The 19,025-nt window shown below is 42.9% G+C and overlaps 1 protein-coding gene across 1 annotated transcript; it reads right to left on the bottom strand.

The window, feature by feature from the left end:
- Positions 1 to 542: 542 nt before the first annotated feature.
- On the bottom strand, positions 543 to 1,046 carry LOC138868606 (uncharacterized). The gene has a single exon (XM_070146168.1). The coding sequence runs from the start codon at positions 1,044 to 1,046 to the stop codon at positions 543 to 545; it is 504 nt and encodes a 167-aa protein (XP_070002269.1).
- Positions 1,047 to 19,025: the final 17,979 nt, after the last annotated feature.

The raw sequence follows: 19,025 nt of genomic DNA, 5'->3' as shown, positions 1-19,025 counted from the left end.
TACTTTTTAACTCTTGGAAGCGCTTTTCACAAGTATCATTCCACTAGAATTTAACCACTTTATGCGTCAACTTTGTTAATGGAGCAACAATGGAAGAGAAATTCTCCACAAATCTCTGGTAGTAACCAGCTAAGCCCAAGAAACTACGTATCTCCGTAGGAGTTGTGGGCCCTGGCCAATTCTTAACTACTTCGATCTTTTGATTATCAACTTTGATGCCCTCTTCCGATACTACATGTCCCAGAAAAGTCACCGCGTTCAACCAAAATGCACGCTTGGAGAACCTAGCGTACAACTTACATTTTTGGAGTATCTGTAACACTATTTGTAAATGGTTGGCGTGCTCCACTTTAGATACCCTAAAATTCATCTACAAACATGATCACAAAGATATCCAAAAATGGCTTGAACATCCGATTCATCAAATCCATAAAAGTTGTTGGTGCATTGTTTAAGCCAAAAGACATAACGAGAAATTCATAATGGCCATAGTCGTCGATCCTTGGGAGCGAATATTTGTTCTTAATGGTTACCTTATTTAGCTAACGATAATCAACACACATTTTTAACGAATTGTCCTTCTTCTGAACAAATAACACCAGGTCACCCCACAGGAAAATTCTGGGTCTGATAAAACCCTTATCTAGAAGGTCTTTCAGCCAAGCTTTCAATTCCTTCAATTCAACATGGGCCATCCTATACGGAGGGACAGATATCAATTGCGTACCAAAGAGCATGTTGATAGCAAACTCGATCTCCCTCTTGGGAGGGATGCCAGGAAGCTCATCAGAAAATACATCGAGGAATTCTTTAATGACAAGAACCAACTGAAGGGTTGGAGGTTTTGCCTCCGCATCCTGCACTCGCACTAGATGATAACTATACCCTTTCGGGATTATCTTCAGAGCCATAAGATAGGAAATAAATCTCCCCTTAGGTATTGTAACATTACCCTTACATTCAATGACGGGCTCTCCTAGAAAAGTAAAGCGAATGACTTTCGTCCAACGATCAACATTAGCATAGCAAGAATCCAGCCAGTCCATTCACATAATAACATCAATTTCCACCATTTCTAATTCATTCAAATCGACTAAGGTGTGACAATCATAAATTATCACATTAAAACCCTGATATACCCACCTAACTATCACAGACTCACCCATAGGCATAGACACTTCAAATGACTGACGCAACAATTCAGGTTCTTTTCCACATTTACCAGCAACAAAGGGAGTAATATACGACAAAGTAGAATCTGGATCTATCAAAATATACTCATGAAAGGAGAATATGAATAATACACATGTAACCACATTTGGAGATGACTCTAGACCCTGACGTCCTGATAGTGCATAAGCACGATTCTGGTGACCGACTGAGCTAGAGGCTCCACCATGCCTTTGCCTCTTCCAACTGACATTTGCATGCCTTGTTCAGGAGGGCATATTGATAAAGAAGAAGCTATTACAAGCCATGTTAGATGTGCCATACTGCCCCATGTCTCATCAAGCAAAAGAATATAACGTGGTCGGGCTATCTACACAAATAACACATGTGTGAACCTTGGCGACATGGCCCAAGATGGGTCCTACCACATCGACCGTAATAAGGCGCCGACAATCTCATCCTGCCGGATTCTCCACTATATTGTAGGCCTAGTGCCCGAGAACTCTGACCCTGACCGAAATAAGTGATCCGATCACTATGCTAGCCCTATTATTAATTCACTGTCAATTCTTACCTTATTGGTCTATCAATTTTTGGATTGAATCAATTGCTTGAGGCCTATTTTTATTAATTGTTTTATCTTTAAACTAGTTTTTAGGTTTAAACATGTGTGGGTAAAAATTGCACGTTTTAACCTATACCCATTTTTAAAAAAAGTTTTAACTTGCACCTGTGAGCACGTGAATTTTGTTTCGCACGACAATCGTTCCAAAAGAAATAAAAAAAAATAACAATTGGTCCTGCTGTACAATTTTTGGATTTTTACGTGGCACTTTGTTAATTATTTATGATTTTTTGCCCATTTTATTTTTATTAAAACAAAATACAAAAAAATGTATGTGTCATGCATAATTTGAACCGTAATCCGGTTGTTAAATAGAAAATCATAAAATACGCATTTTTGTCCTGATTTGTTGCCTTGTTTAATTTTACCTACTTTTAACATTTTTGTTTATATATGCGTGTAATAAATACATTAAGTGCTAATTAATGGTGTTTAGTTTTTATTTAATTAGTTTGTGTGTTTAAGAAAATTAGAAATAAAAAAAGGGGGGGGTGAAATTTGTTTTAATTTGGGCCGATTCCCATTTCAAAAGCTGAGACCCAAACAAACAACCCAACCCAAAACCAGAATTACCCGGTCCAGTCCATGTTCAGCCCCTAACTATCCAAACGACACCGTTTTAATCTGGTCTAATCTGGTCCGTTGATCTTAGATTGATCAACGGCCAAGATCACATTTCCCATACCCACGAACAAACCCGACCCGTTCCACCCGGACCAACCCAAACCCCGTTTAGATGAAACGACACCGTCTCTTCTAAACCTTCAGATCCAAGCCGTTGATCTTGATTGATCCAATGGCTGAGATCAACCCACCCATCCCATATATAACCTTCCAACCATACCCTACCCCCTATCCAATACCCCAGCTTCCGTCTTCATCTCCTTACCCAAAAACCCTAGCCGCCCCTGTATCCTTCACCATGAAAACCGGCGGCACGGATGCCGGTGACCCCACCCTTAACACCATAGAACCCCCTTGCCATCCGGAACACGGATCTGTTAACCACGTAACTCGAATCCCTTCCCACCTTCTCGAATCTTCGTTTGAAGATTCGAGTTGGAACTTGCATTACACCGTTTAACCCCAGTTTCACACCAGACACTCCCCAGACCCCCCTCGTGACCAAACCATGCTTGGTTTGGTCCGAATCTGATCAGGGAAGCATGAATCCCAGATCTGATTTTTGGAACCTTAGGGTTCCTCGTCACTGGTCCATATCCGTTCAAGCCGAAGAGATTAAGGTCTAATGGACCTTAATCGAAGTGTTTCTCGATTAAAGTCCGTTCAGCCTTAAGAAAGGTCTGTTCGAATCCAAGTAAGATTTTGATTTTTCGGGGTTTAAGGTAAGTTTTGCTTTCTTTTCTTTATTTGCTTTGGTTCATCTGATTGTTTTAAAGGTCTGTTCATGTTTTGTTTGTGTCCCTGAATTTTATCAACTGTGCCCTGTCCACTTTGCCTGAACCTCTGTTGTTTGATTGAGTCTTTCTATGTGTTCTGATAATGTGTATGTAAGTGTTGTGCAATTAGCTGATTTTCAAATTTGAACTGACTAATTGATTCCTCGAATACCACTTTGTTTAGTCAGTATAATTCAAATCATGTATCGATACTGTTAAATGTCTGATTTTTGGCTACGATTGTGCATGTTATGATTAATATAGTCGAGTCGACATGTGTCGTCAATTAGTTTCAATTGCCTGAACAATAACAAATCGATTTTCTTCTGGATACATTTGTTTGAATCGATTAGGAACTGAGTTTGTTTACTTATAGTTGTTAATTTGAATCAGAAATGTAAAAAGGAATGTTTGTTTAACTTCTGAATTGGAGGGCATGTGCACTTTCTGCACAACATGTGCATTTGTGCACCACAGGTGCATTTGTGCACAGCCTGTGCCCTGCATAAGGGCTTTTGAATAAAATAATTGACAGCACATGCTGTCAGATATATTCTGCTGCCCATTACCCTGCTTTAGTTAAGAAGTATTAAACCTTTTTCAAAAGGGCAAGTCTGCCAGGGAATAGGATGGGTTTCTAATACTTAAATAGCTAAGTGGAACTGAAAAGGGGCAGCACATGGAAGGGTTATCTGATTAATCTAACAGGCTGTAAAAGGGGTGATGTTAAGGCTTATAAAAGGGAGGCACAATAAGAGAGGGGAGGGGGTGAAGAAAAAAAGATAGAGGAGATCAAGAGAGATCTGAGAAGAGAGGTTTGGAGAGATACACAGATACACATATATACAGAAATAGAAAGAGAGCAAGAAAGAGATAAAACAGATAGGAAATCAGAAACTTGGTTTTGTTTGTCTGAAGTTCATCTGTTGTCAATTTGTTAGGTAGTGTTGCTTCTTCTAAGTTTCAATCGAGATTATTGTTAGTGCTTTGTTGCATTTGGTGTATCTCGGAATTGGATTGTCTGGAGTTCTGTTTCCACCACACTGTGTGCTGCTTCATTTGGCTACTTTCTCTTCAACTATAGTTCCATCCCTTGCAATAGAATCTGCTCTGCTGTGTTGTTTTGATTGCTGCTGTTACTCTGATTCCTGCTGCTGCTGATCTTCCCTGTTATTCTCTTCTTCCTCTTTGCATTTCAGCATTCCAGGTACACATTTCAAGTCCCATATTGATGTAACTGAAACAGTTTGAAAGCATGAAATGAAAAAGGTTGAAGAAGTTCAAGTATTTGTTGTAATATTCATGGTACATTAACGAGTCTGTAAAAAATTGATTAGTTTATAATTCAATAGTGTGAAAGTATGTACTGATACTCGATTGAGTTTAGCCCTTCATGTTAGTTCGTCAGTTGTTTGTTAGTACGGGGTACGTATACTCCGACCTTATACAATGCTGTTTCTGTTTCCTTTAGTTTTTTTTGGGTTCCATTAGGCAGTACATAGGGTCACATTCAAAGTCCCATTAGTAACAATATCTAGTAGCTAAATCCTTTAATCTAGCCTAAATAAGTTAGTTAAGTTCAACTCAAGAAATGTTCGGATTAAGTGTTATATTTCGTTAGCTCGTATGCGATTTCTTGTCAGATTAAAGCATTTTTCCATTAAAGTATAACGTTTTCTTAACTTTGTAAATAATTAATCATAAGAATCCGGATCAGGCCAAAGCATATAATTAAATTAACATGTACCTTTTCTTCTAATTTTAGGGACAAATGTATTAGAAATGTAGCCACTTTAGGATATCCTTTCTAAAATAGAGACGAGCCTCGCCAAATAAAAAATGCAAAATTGCGGGGGCCCTCGATAAATAATCATAATAAATATTTAGAATTCAGGCTAGGCCGTTTAGTGAATCTCATGGCCTTCTCAAAAAATAATAACGCGTTAGGCTCTTTAGGCGCGACTTAATTAAATCATATTCTTAAATTCGGGTGCACATTGATGTGACCCAAATCCAAATCTCAACGAAGTCAAAATGTGTTGACAATCACGGGCGCATTGATTGTGACGTGGTTCGAGATGCATTTTCACGACGTTGCAATTCTATAAAATAAGTGATAATGATAAAAGCGGTTTAAACTTAATAAAAGCATGTAAGTCATAACATTGTATTTAAATCAGATATTTAGCCATTATAACAATTTAAGCGACCGTGCTAGAACCACGGGATTCGAGGGTGCCTAACACCTTCCCTCGGGTCAACAGAATTCCTTACTTAGAATTTCTGGTTCGCAGACTTCATTTGGAAAAGTCGAAAATTTCCTCGATTTGGGATTCAAGATAAACCGGTGACTTGGGACACCAAAAACCAAACCTTTCCCAAGTGGCGACTCTGAATTAAATAAATAATCCCATTTCGAATATTGTCACTTAAATTGGAAAAACTCCCCTCGCGCATTTAACCCTTCGGGGCCGGGCGCGCAAAAAGGAGGTGTGACAGCTCTGGAGACTCCGCTGGGGACAAAACCCAGAACCACAGGTTCAGGGTTCAAGAATTCGAGCTTAGAATAATTGTTATATTTGGATTTATTATCTGATCTTTATTACATGTTTTTGCATAACGTGCTAAATGTTGTCTTTTACCGCTTTGATATTATCTGAACTGTATATAAACTGTGCCGAAACCCTTCTCTTCTTACCTCCGGGGAGAAGCTCGCTGGTCGAGACTCCCTATTCTGTTAGTGTCGATACCTGAAATAAGAAAGAGGTCGGACAAGTTACAAAGCCGGACGATCTCGCGGGTCCCCGGTACGTAGCCCCCTCCTCGACTCGAGTTGTCTGCTTGGGTACACAGTCTAGAACAAATGCCCAGGTTATAAACCTAGTATAACGAAACTTCATGCCGGATCCCTAGTAGGAATGTTTATTTGCATCATGTTGCATTTGACTTAGGGGGCTCAACACAGGGGTTGGGTCCGTCTAGGACAGGCAACCTGAAATGAAAAGACCATCCTGCTGCATTCCTATCTGTTTTGCGCATTTATTTGCTTTAGTTTCGCATGCTGACCGTTTTCTAAAAAAGAAAATAGCGGCGTAGGGAGATAATTACTTATTTTAGAAAAATAAAACCAATGTCCAAGTAGTGTCAAAACCTCGCCGGAATTTTTCTAAAAAAGAATAAAAACAAAATTTGTCTTCTTAGTTTGAGTTATTAAAAAAAAAATAATATAAAAATTTTTCTTTTTTTTATCACTTCCAAAATAAAAAAAAAGAGAGAAGGTATTTATTTAAAAGTAAAAAAAAAACGGAAATTCATAATTCAAAAAAAAATGTTGTCTCTTTCGTAGTACCCCTTTTTATAAATTCAGACTAATAGTTCAAATATTTCCTAAAAAAAATATGATAATATTTTCTTTAGTCTTTATCTCTTTGCAAAAGAAAAAATATAATAAAAATACGTATTCTTGATTTCTAGGTTTATTTGATTCTTTCTATTTACGGTATTCCCGAACTACGCCGATTTGATTCTCACCGGATGTGAGATACGTAGGCAACCCTCGTCGGGTTCGACCCCATTTTTGCTAAAATAGCCAAAATCAATAAATAAAAAAAAAAAAAGAGATGTGTCAAATTTTTAAAGAGTCATAAATAAGTCAGGTGACGCTGTTTTGTCATAAATAGCCGAATGATTCCGAAAAGGGATGCCGGAAGGCTGACTTTGCATAAACAACTACCTTTGGGTCTTGTTTAGCATTTTTGTCCAGTTGACCCACACAGCCTTAAAATCTTCGTCCCCGAAGTGTTTAAAGGCCGTGTTCAAAACTTGATCCCCTCTGTAAAATATTTTGAGTCAAGTCATTTTTTGTTAAAATCACCTTAATAAATGTGCAGGATGAGCACGATGCAAAATGAACATTTTTCAATAATGACCAAAATCCCTGTCAAGTTACGGCTATGGTGGAATGATCTAGGTGTTGAAGGACAAAATGAGGTTAAGAAATATCTGAAAGGTCTTGTGGGTTTGTTGGAAATCCAGCCTCGGGGAGATATCATAAGAGCTTTGGTTACCTATTGGGACCCGGCGCACAATGTTTTCCATTTCTCTGATTTTGAACTCACCCCGACTTTGGAAGAAATGGCCGGATACATCGGGAATACTGAACTTCCCTTGAGGGAAAAATACTTGGTCGCCCCAAGAGTCGTCACGGTACATCGGTTCCTAGATTCATTGAAGATACCTAGAACAGTCCACAACCCGGATCTGGCAGCCGGATTTTGTACTCCATGCTTCATATATGATAGGTACGGTCATGAGGGGGGATTCAATAATCCAATCAACAAACTGTGCAGCAAAGGAGTTCGTCAGAAGTGGGACAAGCACAGACGGGTAGCGTTCATGATGATGTTCCTGGGCCTTCTGGTATTTCCAAGGAAAGACGGAAACATTGATTTGAAGATATCCGGGGTCGTCAGCACTTTACTCACGCAAAGTGACAGTACTCTCGCGCCTATGGTGGTATCTGACATCTTTCGAGCTCTTACAGCTTGTAAAGCTGGGGGAAATTTCTTCGAAGGTTGTAACTTGCTCCTACAGATATGGATGACCGAGCACCTCTGCCATCATTCCGAGATTTTGAGCCATGGTTCCCCGGAAAAGACCTGCATAGAAGAATCTTACACGAGAACCAAAGAGATCAGTTTGCCCAAAGGAGTCCTGGCATGGACCTCGTTCTTTCAAGCTCTTACTGCCAGCCAAATACAATGGACGTTGGGATGGTTGCCTGTTGATGAGATCCTATATATGTCTGCAGCTAAAACTCATTTCTTACTGATGGGGCTTAAGAGCATTCAACCTTACGCACCCTGCCGAGTTTTGAGACAGTTCGGAAGATGCCAGACAGTACCTCATGAGGAAGATCTTAGCACTCAAGCAGTTGAGATAAGTCCTAACGGACAATTCCCAGAAGCGAAGATTCGCCAAATCTGGAGTGAGTGTCAATATTTGAAATCAGATACTTGCGTGCGGGATCGAGCCAAAGGAGAGACGGAGCCAGGTTACCTTACATGGTATAGAAGGGAACTTGAGCATGAAAGGCCAGCTAAGAGACCCCACATCTGGAATTTCACCGAATCATCGCAAAGACAGTGAGATTGGTTAGCGAAGGAAAGAGGCTATTGCGCCGAAATCAGCAGGTTAAAGCAACAAGTGGGAAGCTTGAAATATGAGCACAACATACAAGTTGCTACCAATCTGGGAGAGCGGAACAGGTTAATTCAGGAAAATGAAATGCTCAGAGCCCAGATCAAACAGATAAGGGTGGATGCGGATAAACAGCCAAGGCGTCGATCAGACGAGCAACTGATAAAAAGGCTAAAAAGTGAAATCAGGGAATGGCAAGATGGTTTGGAGAAATCTGAAAACGCCATAGCAGAGCTCAGGGCACAGTGGGATACAAGAGCAGATGAGCATCGCCGATACCTGAATCAATTGGAAGGCGACCACGAGAAGACTGTTGCTAAAATGAAGAGAGAGATGGCTACACTTGAGATCAAAGCAGCTAATCAGGCCAAGGATTTCCAAATTGAGAGCAGATACTGGTACGACTCAATAGCCCAGATGAAGTCGGAAGTACGGCGACTGAAGCATCAGCATATACAGGATGCTCAAGTCTTCAAGATATGCAGCGATCAGATAAAACGCCTACTCGTAGAGAAAAAGCAAACCAGAGATAGGATCAAGGCCATTGCCCATGCCATCACCAGACGATGTCTACGATGTGAGAACATGTCCAGCGTTACCGTCCTCTCGGCAGTAATGGGTTATGTCAAGCAGACTATGCATGAGCTGGAGCAACTTGAGAGGGATCTCACGCCTAGGACCGCGGTGAGGCCGAACGATGCCCCGCGGACACCAATTTTCAAAACCATAATGCACTCATAGGTCAAATCTGTATCTTAGAATCTTCTACCTGTTCTTCCCATCAGGGTGATTTTTAGTCTATTTTGAGTCTAGGTTTATTTTCGAAGTTTGCTTTTTTCTTTTGCAAAATGTAGTTTGTAATAGACCATTTCAACAATAAAGAGGTTGTTTCTTTTATGCTCATTTGTGTTTTTCGAACTACGTAATGATCTGATTCACGTAGGCATCGTGATACGTAGGCAATCCTCATCGGATCCGGTCGCATTTCTTTTACTGCAAAATAAAAAAAACATAAAAGAAAAACAAAAAAAAAAGAAAAAAAGAAAAAAAGAAAAGAAGGGGAAAAACTAATAAGAGGAAAAATGCCGGAATGACGCATGCTCTCGTAGCAAACATATAGTAATCCACTTAACTGTATAGGTGCATCATGCCCAACGTGAGATTAACTATCTGTTATTTGCTGCAAATTAACCGTGCGTTTGTCGATGAGTATTCCAGGGTTTTTGGAAAGACGGTTGGTTTGGTGAAAGTCTGGCCTCGCACTCATACTTCACGAGGTCAAGGAGAAGTGTTCAACTACCTGTTGTTAGGACCAGAAGCAGTACTCACACTTACTTCACCAGGTCAAAAGGAAGTGTGGAAATGTCTTCAGAAATTCCATTGCAAACAATCCCTGTTTCCGAGGAAAGCTCGATCTCAGCCGTCCTCACACCTGAATCCGCAACTGCGGAGGAAAATAGAATCCTACGGCTCCGCATGTTGGAAATGCTGGACGATTGGAATAATGGGAAAGAGCCGCCAAGTGTCGTCCCCGGATTCCCTGAATTATTCTCCAGGTCAAGTGGGACTTCTAATGTCCCCATAAATTATCCTGCTACCCCATTCGGGTACCCAGCCACCTCAGCCTTCTCTGCTGGATCGCCTTCTGAGCCTCATCCCCGAATGTCATCCACTGATGCAAGCATGAACATCTTTACTGCATCGCCTTGCCCGATTACGGCACAGCCTACCACGTACAAGCCAAGCTTTGACTCATCCTCTTTTACATTCCAAGCACCATTGTTCTCAATAGAACCAACTAGGTTCGCTACCAGCACTAATCCTCTACCGCCTCAGTGCGAACTTGCACCCGGGCAGGATCAGAACCCCAGAATTGCAGAACAAAATGAGATTGCCAAGAGAATGAGAAGCCTTGAACAAAGTTTGAAGAATATGCAAGGATTGAGCGGACAGAAGAGCGTCTCTTACGCCGACCTGTGCATGTTCCCTCACGTGCACCTGCCAGCGGGTTTCAAGACCCCGAAGTTCGAGAAATACGATGGGCACGGTGACCCCATTGCACATCTTAAGAAATACTGCAACCAATTACGGGGAGCCGGCGGAAAAGAAGAACTGCTAATGGCATATTTTGGGGAAAGTCTAGTAGGGATAGCCTCGGAATGGTATATGGACCAGGAAATGTCCCGATGGCATATATAGGATGATCTCGCCAGAGATTTTGTGAAACAATTCCAGTATAACATCGACATTGCGCCAGACCGAAATTCGCTGTCGAATTTGAAGAAGAAACCTTCAGAAAGCTTCAGGGAATATGCTATTAAGTGGCGTGAACAGGCGTCAAGAGTGAAGCCTCCCATGGATGAAGTGGAAATGGTCACTACTTTTCTCCAGGCTCAAGAATCTGACTATTTCCAAAACATGATGTCAGCCATGGGTAAGCCATTCGCGGAAGCGATCAAGATTGGAGAGATGGTAGAAAATGGTCTGAAAACAGGTAGGATTCTGAGTCAAGCAGCCATAAGGGCAACCTCCCAGGCCGTCCAAAGCGGGTCCGGAGGAATGACCAGAGGGAAGAAGAAAGAAGAAACAACTATGGCAGCCTCGGAAGCAAGGGAGTATCGTCATCCCAGGCCCCGTTTCCCGGAAAGAACCCCATAATACTATTTCCCCCACTCCAATTTGGCATATGCTCATCAACCTTATATGGTCATGAATGCCCAACCTTATGCCCATCCACCACAACAAGCCAACCGAGGCCCAGCTCCACCTCCCAGAAATCAGCCTCCTTACCGCAACCACTATAACCCACAACCCCCGCAGAATAACTTTCGCCCTCAGGAGCCACCTCGACGGCGGACTTTCACGCCCATCGGTGAGCAATACTCTACTTTGTTCCCTAAGCTAGTCCAATTGGGTTTCTTTCAACCAATCCCTCAAACAAGGCAAAACCCGACGTCACCTTCTTACAAAGCTGGAGTCAGATGCGCCTATCATTCAGGGGCCGAGGGACATGATACAAATGATTGCTGGTCGTTGAAAAGAATGGTCGAGAATTTGATAGAGCAAGGGAAAATAGTGCTAAGGGACGAAGAGATCCCAAATGTGACTAACAATCCATTGCCTCCTCACAATAATGGGCCGCTGATCGGAATGATTTGCAAAGACAAAGAATTCGACCCTGCTCTGAAAGCCATAATTGCCATTGTCGACATGGGGAAGAGGCCCAAAACAGACCAAAAACCAGGAAAGGGGGAGGAGTCCAAGGCTATAAAGAAAGAACTTGAAAAGAAGGTGGAGAAGAAAGTGGTACCGGTAGGGGATGGAGTTCTTTACATACCACGAGGTCGAGATGAGAAGACGCAGAACTTTGCAATCAAAAAGACAAAACCTATGAACGTGCCGAAAGGGGCCTATGTGGTCCGGGGGACGATTCAACCACCTCGGCTGAATGAGCCAGTGGTTATCGGACGCGTGCCACAAAAGCCAATGACCAACCCGTCCACAGTGCCGTGGAATTATCAAAAGACTTTGGTAATGTACAAAGGTAAAGAGGTCATGGGAGAACTTCCAGAAAATACTTTCATTGGAAGGTATTCAAATACCCAAGAACTGAACAACGCCACACAAAGGCGCTTCCCGCCAAAGAAGCCCGTAAGTGTTGAAGAAGCGGAAGTGTTCTTCCAACAAATGAAAATGCCGGATTACGAAGTGATAGATCAACTGCGCAAGTACCCCGAGCAAGTGTCCATGCTATCATTATTGATGAGGTCGGCCGAGCATCAAAAGATCTTACTGAAGACCCTGAATGAAGCATATGTGCCAGTTGAAACCTCGATTGAACAACTAGAGCAGATGACAGAAAGATTCTTCGCCGTCAACCAAATCTCTTTCAGTAAGAATGATTTACCCCCGGAAGGAGCGACACACAACAAGCCTTTGCATCTAACAGTTAAATGCGAAGACTATTATGTCAAGCGGGTAATGTTGGATGGGGGTTCGGGTGTTGACATTTGCCCGCTCTCCACGCTGCAAAGAATGGAAATTGGGACCGGAAGAATCCGACCCAACAATGTCTGCTTAAGAGCTTTCAACGGCATCAAGAGAGATACCATGGGAGAAATAGACCTGTTGTTGGTCATAGGACCAGTCGAATTTCAAGTAACCTTCCAGGTGCTCGACATGGATACATCCTACAATTTTCTCCTTGGCAGACCTTGGATCCATGCGGCAGGAGCCGTGCCTTCCACTCTTCACCAGATGGTGAAGTTCGAGTACGAAGACAGAGAGATCGTGGTCCATGGGGAAGATGAGCATGCTATTTATCGGGACCCATCCACCCCATATCTGGAACCGAGAGAAGGGAGCGAACATACGGTCTATCAAGCTTTTGAGATTGTACTGGCAGAGCAGCACGAAGAGGGAATACCCTGCCCCCAGCCTTTCTTGTCTAACGCCTCGGTTATGATGACCAAAGAGATGATCCGGCACGGATTTAGGCCAGGGAAGGGGCTTGGACGAACCCTTCAGGGAATAACAGAACCCATTACCTTGCCAGTCGCCAAGAAACCTTTTGGACTAGGTTTCAAACCTACTCTAGCAGACGAAGAGTGGGCAAAGAAAAGGAAAAATGAGGGTTGGAAGTTACCTCGACCATTGCCGGATTTATATGCAACTTTCATCAGGCCAAGGTACGCTGAAGAAGAAGATGATGAGGTCTTCACAGCTGAGGAAATCGAGGAGATATGTGGGGCGATGAGAGAGATGCTCTACGAGGTCCACATGGTTCAACCAGGTGAAGGCACAAGCACTGCTGAGATGTTGTACATGGGGCCGAACGCCCAACTTCAAAACTGGGAGGCCACGCCATTCCCGACTAGACGGAAGTCCGGGTAGACCTGTCCTGCCACCTTTCCTGTGTCACAAGTTATCTCCAGGACATAACTTGAACGTTTTCTTCTTTTCAATTGTTGCTTTGAATTCCTAAGTTGTAAACATTGTTGTCTTCCAACTTTCCAAAGAAAAATAAAAAAAATCATCATTGCTTTCCCATTCTTTCTCTTGTTCTGATTTTTGTTATTTTTCCTTTTTATCTTTCTTTTCAGTCCTAATAATGCGGCTTTAAATATGACATGCTTGCGGACTTCACGCCCAGATCACAATGAGCTATTTAACTGCGAATTAATGAACCCAGAACCAGAATATGATGCGGAAGAGGCTTTTAGGGAGATAAACCGAGAGTTGGAATATTTCGAGAATAAACCTAAGCCAAATCTGAATGACACTGAACCGGTAAATTTAGGAACCCCGGAAGAAATCCGGGAGACCAAGATAAGCATTCACACGGACAAGAAAACGCGAGAGGCGATAATTCAACTTCTTTTTGAATTTAAAGATGTGTTTGCTTGGTCATATGATGACATGCCGGGACTAGGTGTTGATCTAGTGGTTCATAAATTGCCGATTCATCCTGATTGTCCTCCAGTTCAACAAAAGCAACGAAAGTTCAAAACTGAGGTCAGTGACAAGATTAAAGAGGAGATCACCAAACAACTGAAAACGGGAGTGATTCGGGTAGTCCAATATACAACATGGTTGGCGAATGTGGTTCCAGTACCAAAAAAGGACGGGAAAACTCGGGTATGTGTAGATTACCGAGATCTGAACAGAGCAAGTCCTAAAGATAATTTCCCGCTGCCCAACATCCACATCCTCGTTGATAATTGTGCCAAACACGAGATACAGTCTTTTGTAGATTGTTACGCTGGGTATCATCAGGTATTGATGGATGAAGAGGACGCCGAGAAAACTGCCTTCACCACGCCTTGGGGCACCTACTGTTACCGGGTCATGCCGTTTGGTTTGAAGAATGCTGGGGCTACTTACATGAGGGCCATGACTGCCATTTTCCATGACATGATGCATCAGGAAATAGAGGTGTACGTGGACGATGTGATACTCAAGTCCAGGACGCAGGATAATCACATCCAAGACTTGAGGAAATTCTTCGAGAGATTAAGGAAGTATGACTTGAAGCTGAACCCAGCCAAATGCGCTTTCGGAGTTCCGTCAGGCAAACTTTTGGGCTTCATCGTAAGCAGGAGAGGTATCGAGCTAGATCCAACTAAGATAAAATCCATCAGAGATTTGCCTCCTCCAAGAACAAAGAAAGACGTGATGAGTCTGTTGGGCAGGTTGAACTACATCAGTCGGTTTATTGCCCAGCTGACAAGCACGTGTGAACCCATATTCAAGCTGTTAAGGAAAGATGCGGCGATTAAGTGGACAACAGAGTGTCAAGAAGCCTTTGATAAAGTCAAAGAATACCTTTCGAATCCCCCAGTCTTGGTCCCTCCAGAACCAGGGAAGGCCACTTTTCTTGTATCTGACAGTCTTGGAGAACTCTTTCGGCTGCGTCCTCGGGCAACACGACGTAACCGGAAAGAAGGAGCAAGCAATCTACTACTTGAGCAAGAAATTCACCGGCTACGAGGCCAAATACACTCTGCTGGAAAGGACATGCTGCGCTCTCACATGGGTTGCTCAAAAGCTGAGACATTATCTCCAAGCCCACACTACGTTCCTCATAAGCAGGTTGGATCCTTTGAAGTATATATTTCAGAAACCAATGCCTACTGGGAGACTGGCTAAATGGCAAATCTTGCTTACGGAATTCGACATAGTCTATGTCACTCGCACGGCAATGAAAGCCCAGGCGTTAGCAGATCATTTGGCCGAAAATCCGGTCGATGAGGAATACCAGCCATTGGATACCTACTTTCCAGATGAAGAAGTAAACACCGTAGAAGTGGTCTCGGAGGAAGCTCATGTTTGGAAGATGTTCTTTGATGGAGCCGTGAACGCCAAGGGTGTAGGGATTGGGGCAATTTTGATCTCGCCTTCTGGTCAGCATTATCCCGCCACAGCTAGACTTCGTTTCTTTTGCACAAATAATACAGCTGAGTATGAAGCCTGCATCATGGGCATGCATATGGCAATCGATCAGGATGTCGAAGACTTACTGATTATGGGAGATTCTGACTTGATTATCCGGCAAGCTCAAGGCGAATGGGAAACTCGGGATGTCAAACTTATCCCTTACCGACAGCATGTGGAGGACCTCAGCAAGCGCTTTACCTCAATAGAGTTCAGGTATATCCCGAGGTGTCACAATGAACTGGCAGATGCGCTTGCTACTTTGGGCTTCAATGCTACCCTACCCGGGCAACGCCCACGTCGATCCTTTGGAAATCCAAATCAAGGAAAGACACGGTTACTGCAATATAATCGAGGCAGGATCAAATACGCAGCCGTGGTACCATGACATCAAGAGGTTCCTAAAGACACAAGAATACCCCGAGCACGCTACTGGAGATCAAAAGAGGACCATTAGGCGACATGCAAGTGGTTTCTTTCTAAGCGGTGAATTGTTGTATAAGAGGACCCCGGACCTCAATCTTCTAAGATGTGTCGATATCGAGGAGGCAAGAAAGATCATGCACGAAGTACACGCAGGTGTGTGCGGACCTCACATGAACGGGTATGTCTTAGCAAAGAAAATCCTTCGAGCAGGTTATTACTGGATGACCATGGAAAAGGATTGCTTTAGCTTCGTTCGGAAGTGTCATCAATGTCAGGTGCACGGTGATTTGATTCATGCACCTCCCACGGAGCTGCATCCCATGTCTGCACCTTGGCCATTTGTCGCCTGGGGCATGGACGTCATTGGACCAATCGAACCGAAGGCTTCGAATGGACACAGGTTTATACTGGTTGCCATCGATTACTTCACAAAATGGGTAGAAGCTGTCACTCTCAAGTCGGTCACTAAAAAAGCTGTAGTGGATTTTGTACACTCAAATCTTATCTGTCGTTTCGGTATTCCTGCGACTATCATTACAGATAATGCAGCAAACTTGAACAGTCACTTGATGGGAGATGTATGCGAGCAGTTCAAGATAACGCATAGGAATTCTACTCCTTATCGGCCGAAAGCCAATGGTGCTGTGGAAGCGGCAAACAAAAACATCAAGAAGATTTTGAGGAAAACGATCCAAAGTTCCCGACAGTGGCATGAGCAGTTACCTTTTGCATTGTTGGGGTATCGCACTACGGTACGCACATCAGTAGGAGCGACTCCTTATCTTTTGGTTTATGGGACCGAGGCTGTAATACCGGCAGAGGTAGAAATTCCTTCGCTTCGAACCATTGTCGAAGCAGAAATCGAAGACAGCGAGTGGGTCAAGACTCGGTTAGAGCAATTGACTTTGATTGATGAAAAGCGAATGGCCGCGGTTTGTCACGGACAGTTGTACCAACGAAGGATGGCCCGTGCTTACAACAAAAAGGTCCGACCCAGGAATTTCGAAATAGGTCAGCTGGTACTGAGGCGTATTCTGCCGCATCATGAGGAAGCAAAAGGGAAGTTTGCTCCAAATTGGAAAGGCCCATACATCATAAGGAAGATATTGCCGAGAGGAGCATTGTATTTAGGTGATATCGAAGGAAATGACCCCGACACAGCAGTAAATGCGGATGCAGTCAAGAGATACTACGTCTGAATTATACTCCAGTAGTCTTGACGCATTTGAAATGACGAAGATTTTATTCCCCACTACTCCCCAAACACTACCCAATTCTCTCTACAAACCTTTGAGCCGCTTACAAAAAAAAAACAAAACAAAAACATTGATTGAGGCCTGAACTACGTTTGACTTGATTCCGAAAGGATACGTAGGCAGCCTCTCCCTGAGGTTCAGTCACACCAACAATAAAATCCCATTCACCCTGAAATTGAAACCGGGGCACGTCGAGCAGTTTAGAAGTTAGTATCATCTACCTCTCTTTACCAAGCACAAGCCTTCAGATCAATTACCAAAGATAGTGGGAAACCAATAAGCGTCGCAAATGGAGACCGGCACACTCTGAATCGAGAAAGAAAAAATGAGAGAGTCTCGTCGGTGAAAACCTTCGGGCACCACGAGGCGACGGGAGTAGAGAAACCAAAATGAGAGAGCTTGTTTAGTAAAAACTCGCAAAGAGTGCTATCAAGCGATGACAGGAAGAGAAATGAGAGAGGTCAGCTGGCGAAAACCCGCAAAGGGCGCTGTTGGCCGAAAAAGAATGACTTCACCCCAAGAAAGTCTCGGCAAAGCTCTACCGGTTAGGAATCACAGATCCGTTCTGGTTCAGGGAAACGCAAGTTCATGGAAGGTCAGGCGTCCAGTCCAAAGAGCATGTCATGTCATTTAAAGCCAGCGTTATCTTCCTCAGATAAGTCTTTCTCGTCCCAAAAGGGACACTCCCTTCCTGAAATTTGTTTTCTCCTTTCTTTGTTTCTCTTCGAATCCCTTTTATGTTTTAACCCCAAGTTCAGGATACACCGGAAAGGGCAGGTGGCAGGTTTGTTTGTACGGAATCCCGTCTCATGAAGGAAAATGCCTCATTTCGTTGGTACGATTGCCCAAGTCTGATGAATCATGATGTTTGATGGTGTTTAAAGTAAAGAGGAAAGAGAGAAATCTCCCCCAGCAAGTCCACCTTCGGACGAATCCCCACAGAGTCTCTCCTTGTACAATCTCCCACAGAGTCTCCCCAATATGAATGAAAAAAAAATCCCCGTTGGAATTTCCCCAACACATCCGCAGCGAGTCCCTTTGTAAAAATTCCCCGAAGATCTTACCCCAACCAAGCCTAGAAAGCCCACTGCGAAACAATTACCCAGCATGCCCCATTGTAAAAAGATCCACACAAAGAATACACTTTGTAAATATTTCCCCATAGGACTTCCTTTTGTACAAATCCCCACAGAATACCCCCAATAAAATCCCCGTTGAGAACCTCCAAGCAAAACGGGACACAAAAAAAAAGAAGAAAAAAAAAGGGGGGCCTTACGAGGCAAATCATCACAGAACCTGGAAATGCAAGCTCGAGCGGTTTAAAGGGTTTCGACATATGAATCAAATCAATGGCGGGACTTCGCAACAGAAATGAAGACGCAACAAAGCAACCGGGAACAATCAAGGTCACCAAACCGACCGTCATTTCCGAACTAACAAATGTTCTTTGTCTGAAAAGTTGAAACAGGTTTAATCCAAGACAACCGTGCAAGAAGCAGGTGTCGCACAAAGGAGAAGGTACATGGGTACAAGAAATATCTTGGCAATAAGGAACTCACTCGAAAGGTAAGTTTCCGCGAAACTCTCTTTTGTTTTTTTACTAAAACAAGAAAATTCAAAAAAAAGAGGTCAGTTGTTTGTTCTCGAATTTCGTCCCCAGCCATCAGCATTAGGGTTTTAAACCCTAAACTGAATTTTCCTTTTAGTCAGCATTAGGGTTTTAAACCCTAAACTGAACTTTTTCCATTCAGCCAGCATTAGGGTTTTAAACCCTAAACTGAGCTTTTCCTTTCAGTCAGCATTAGGGTTTTAAACCCTAAACTGTACTTTTTCCATGCAGTCAGCATTAGGGTTTTAAACCCTAAACTGAATTTTTCCTTTCAATCAGCATTAGGGTTTTAAACCCTAAACTGAAATTTTTTCATTCAGCCAGCATTAGGGTTTTAAACCCTAAACTGAGCTTTTCCTTTCAATCAGCATTAGGGTTTTAAACCCTAAACTGAACTTTTTCCATGC

The sequence above is a fragment of the Nicotiana sylvestris genome, chromosome 5, assembly GCF_000393655.2.
Source record: "Nicotiana sylvestris chromosome 5, ASM39365v2, whole genome shotgun sequence".
In the NCBI taxonomy this organism is placed as follows: domain Eukaryota; kingdom Viridiplantae; phylum Streptophyta; class Magnoliopsida; order Solanales; family Solanaceae; genus Nicotiana; species Nicotiana sylvestris.
Note: the sequence above shows the minus strand (reverse complement) of the source record. Positions and strands in the feature narration are given on the sequence as shown.

Bases quoted from the DNA above. Each gene is read 5' to 3' on its own strand.
- LOC138868606 (XM_070146168.1), bottom strand. From the start codon at position 1,046: ATGGACTGGCTGGATTCTTGCTATGCTAATGTTGATCGTTGGACGAAA.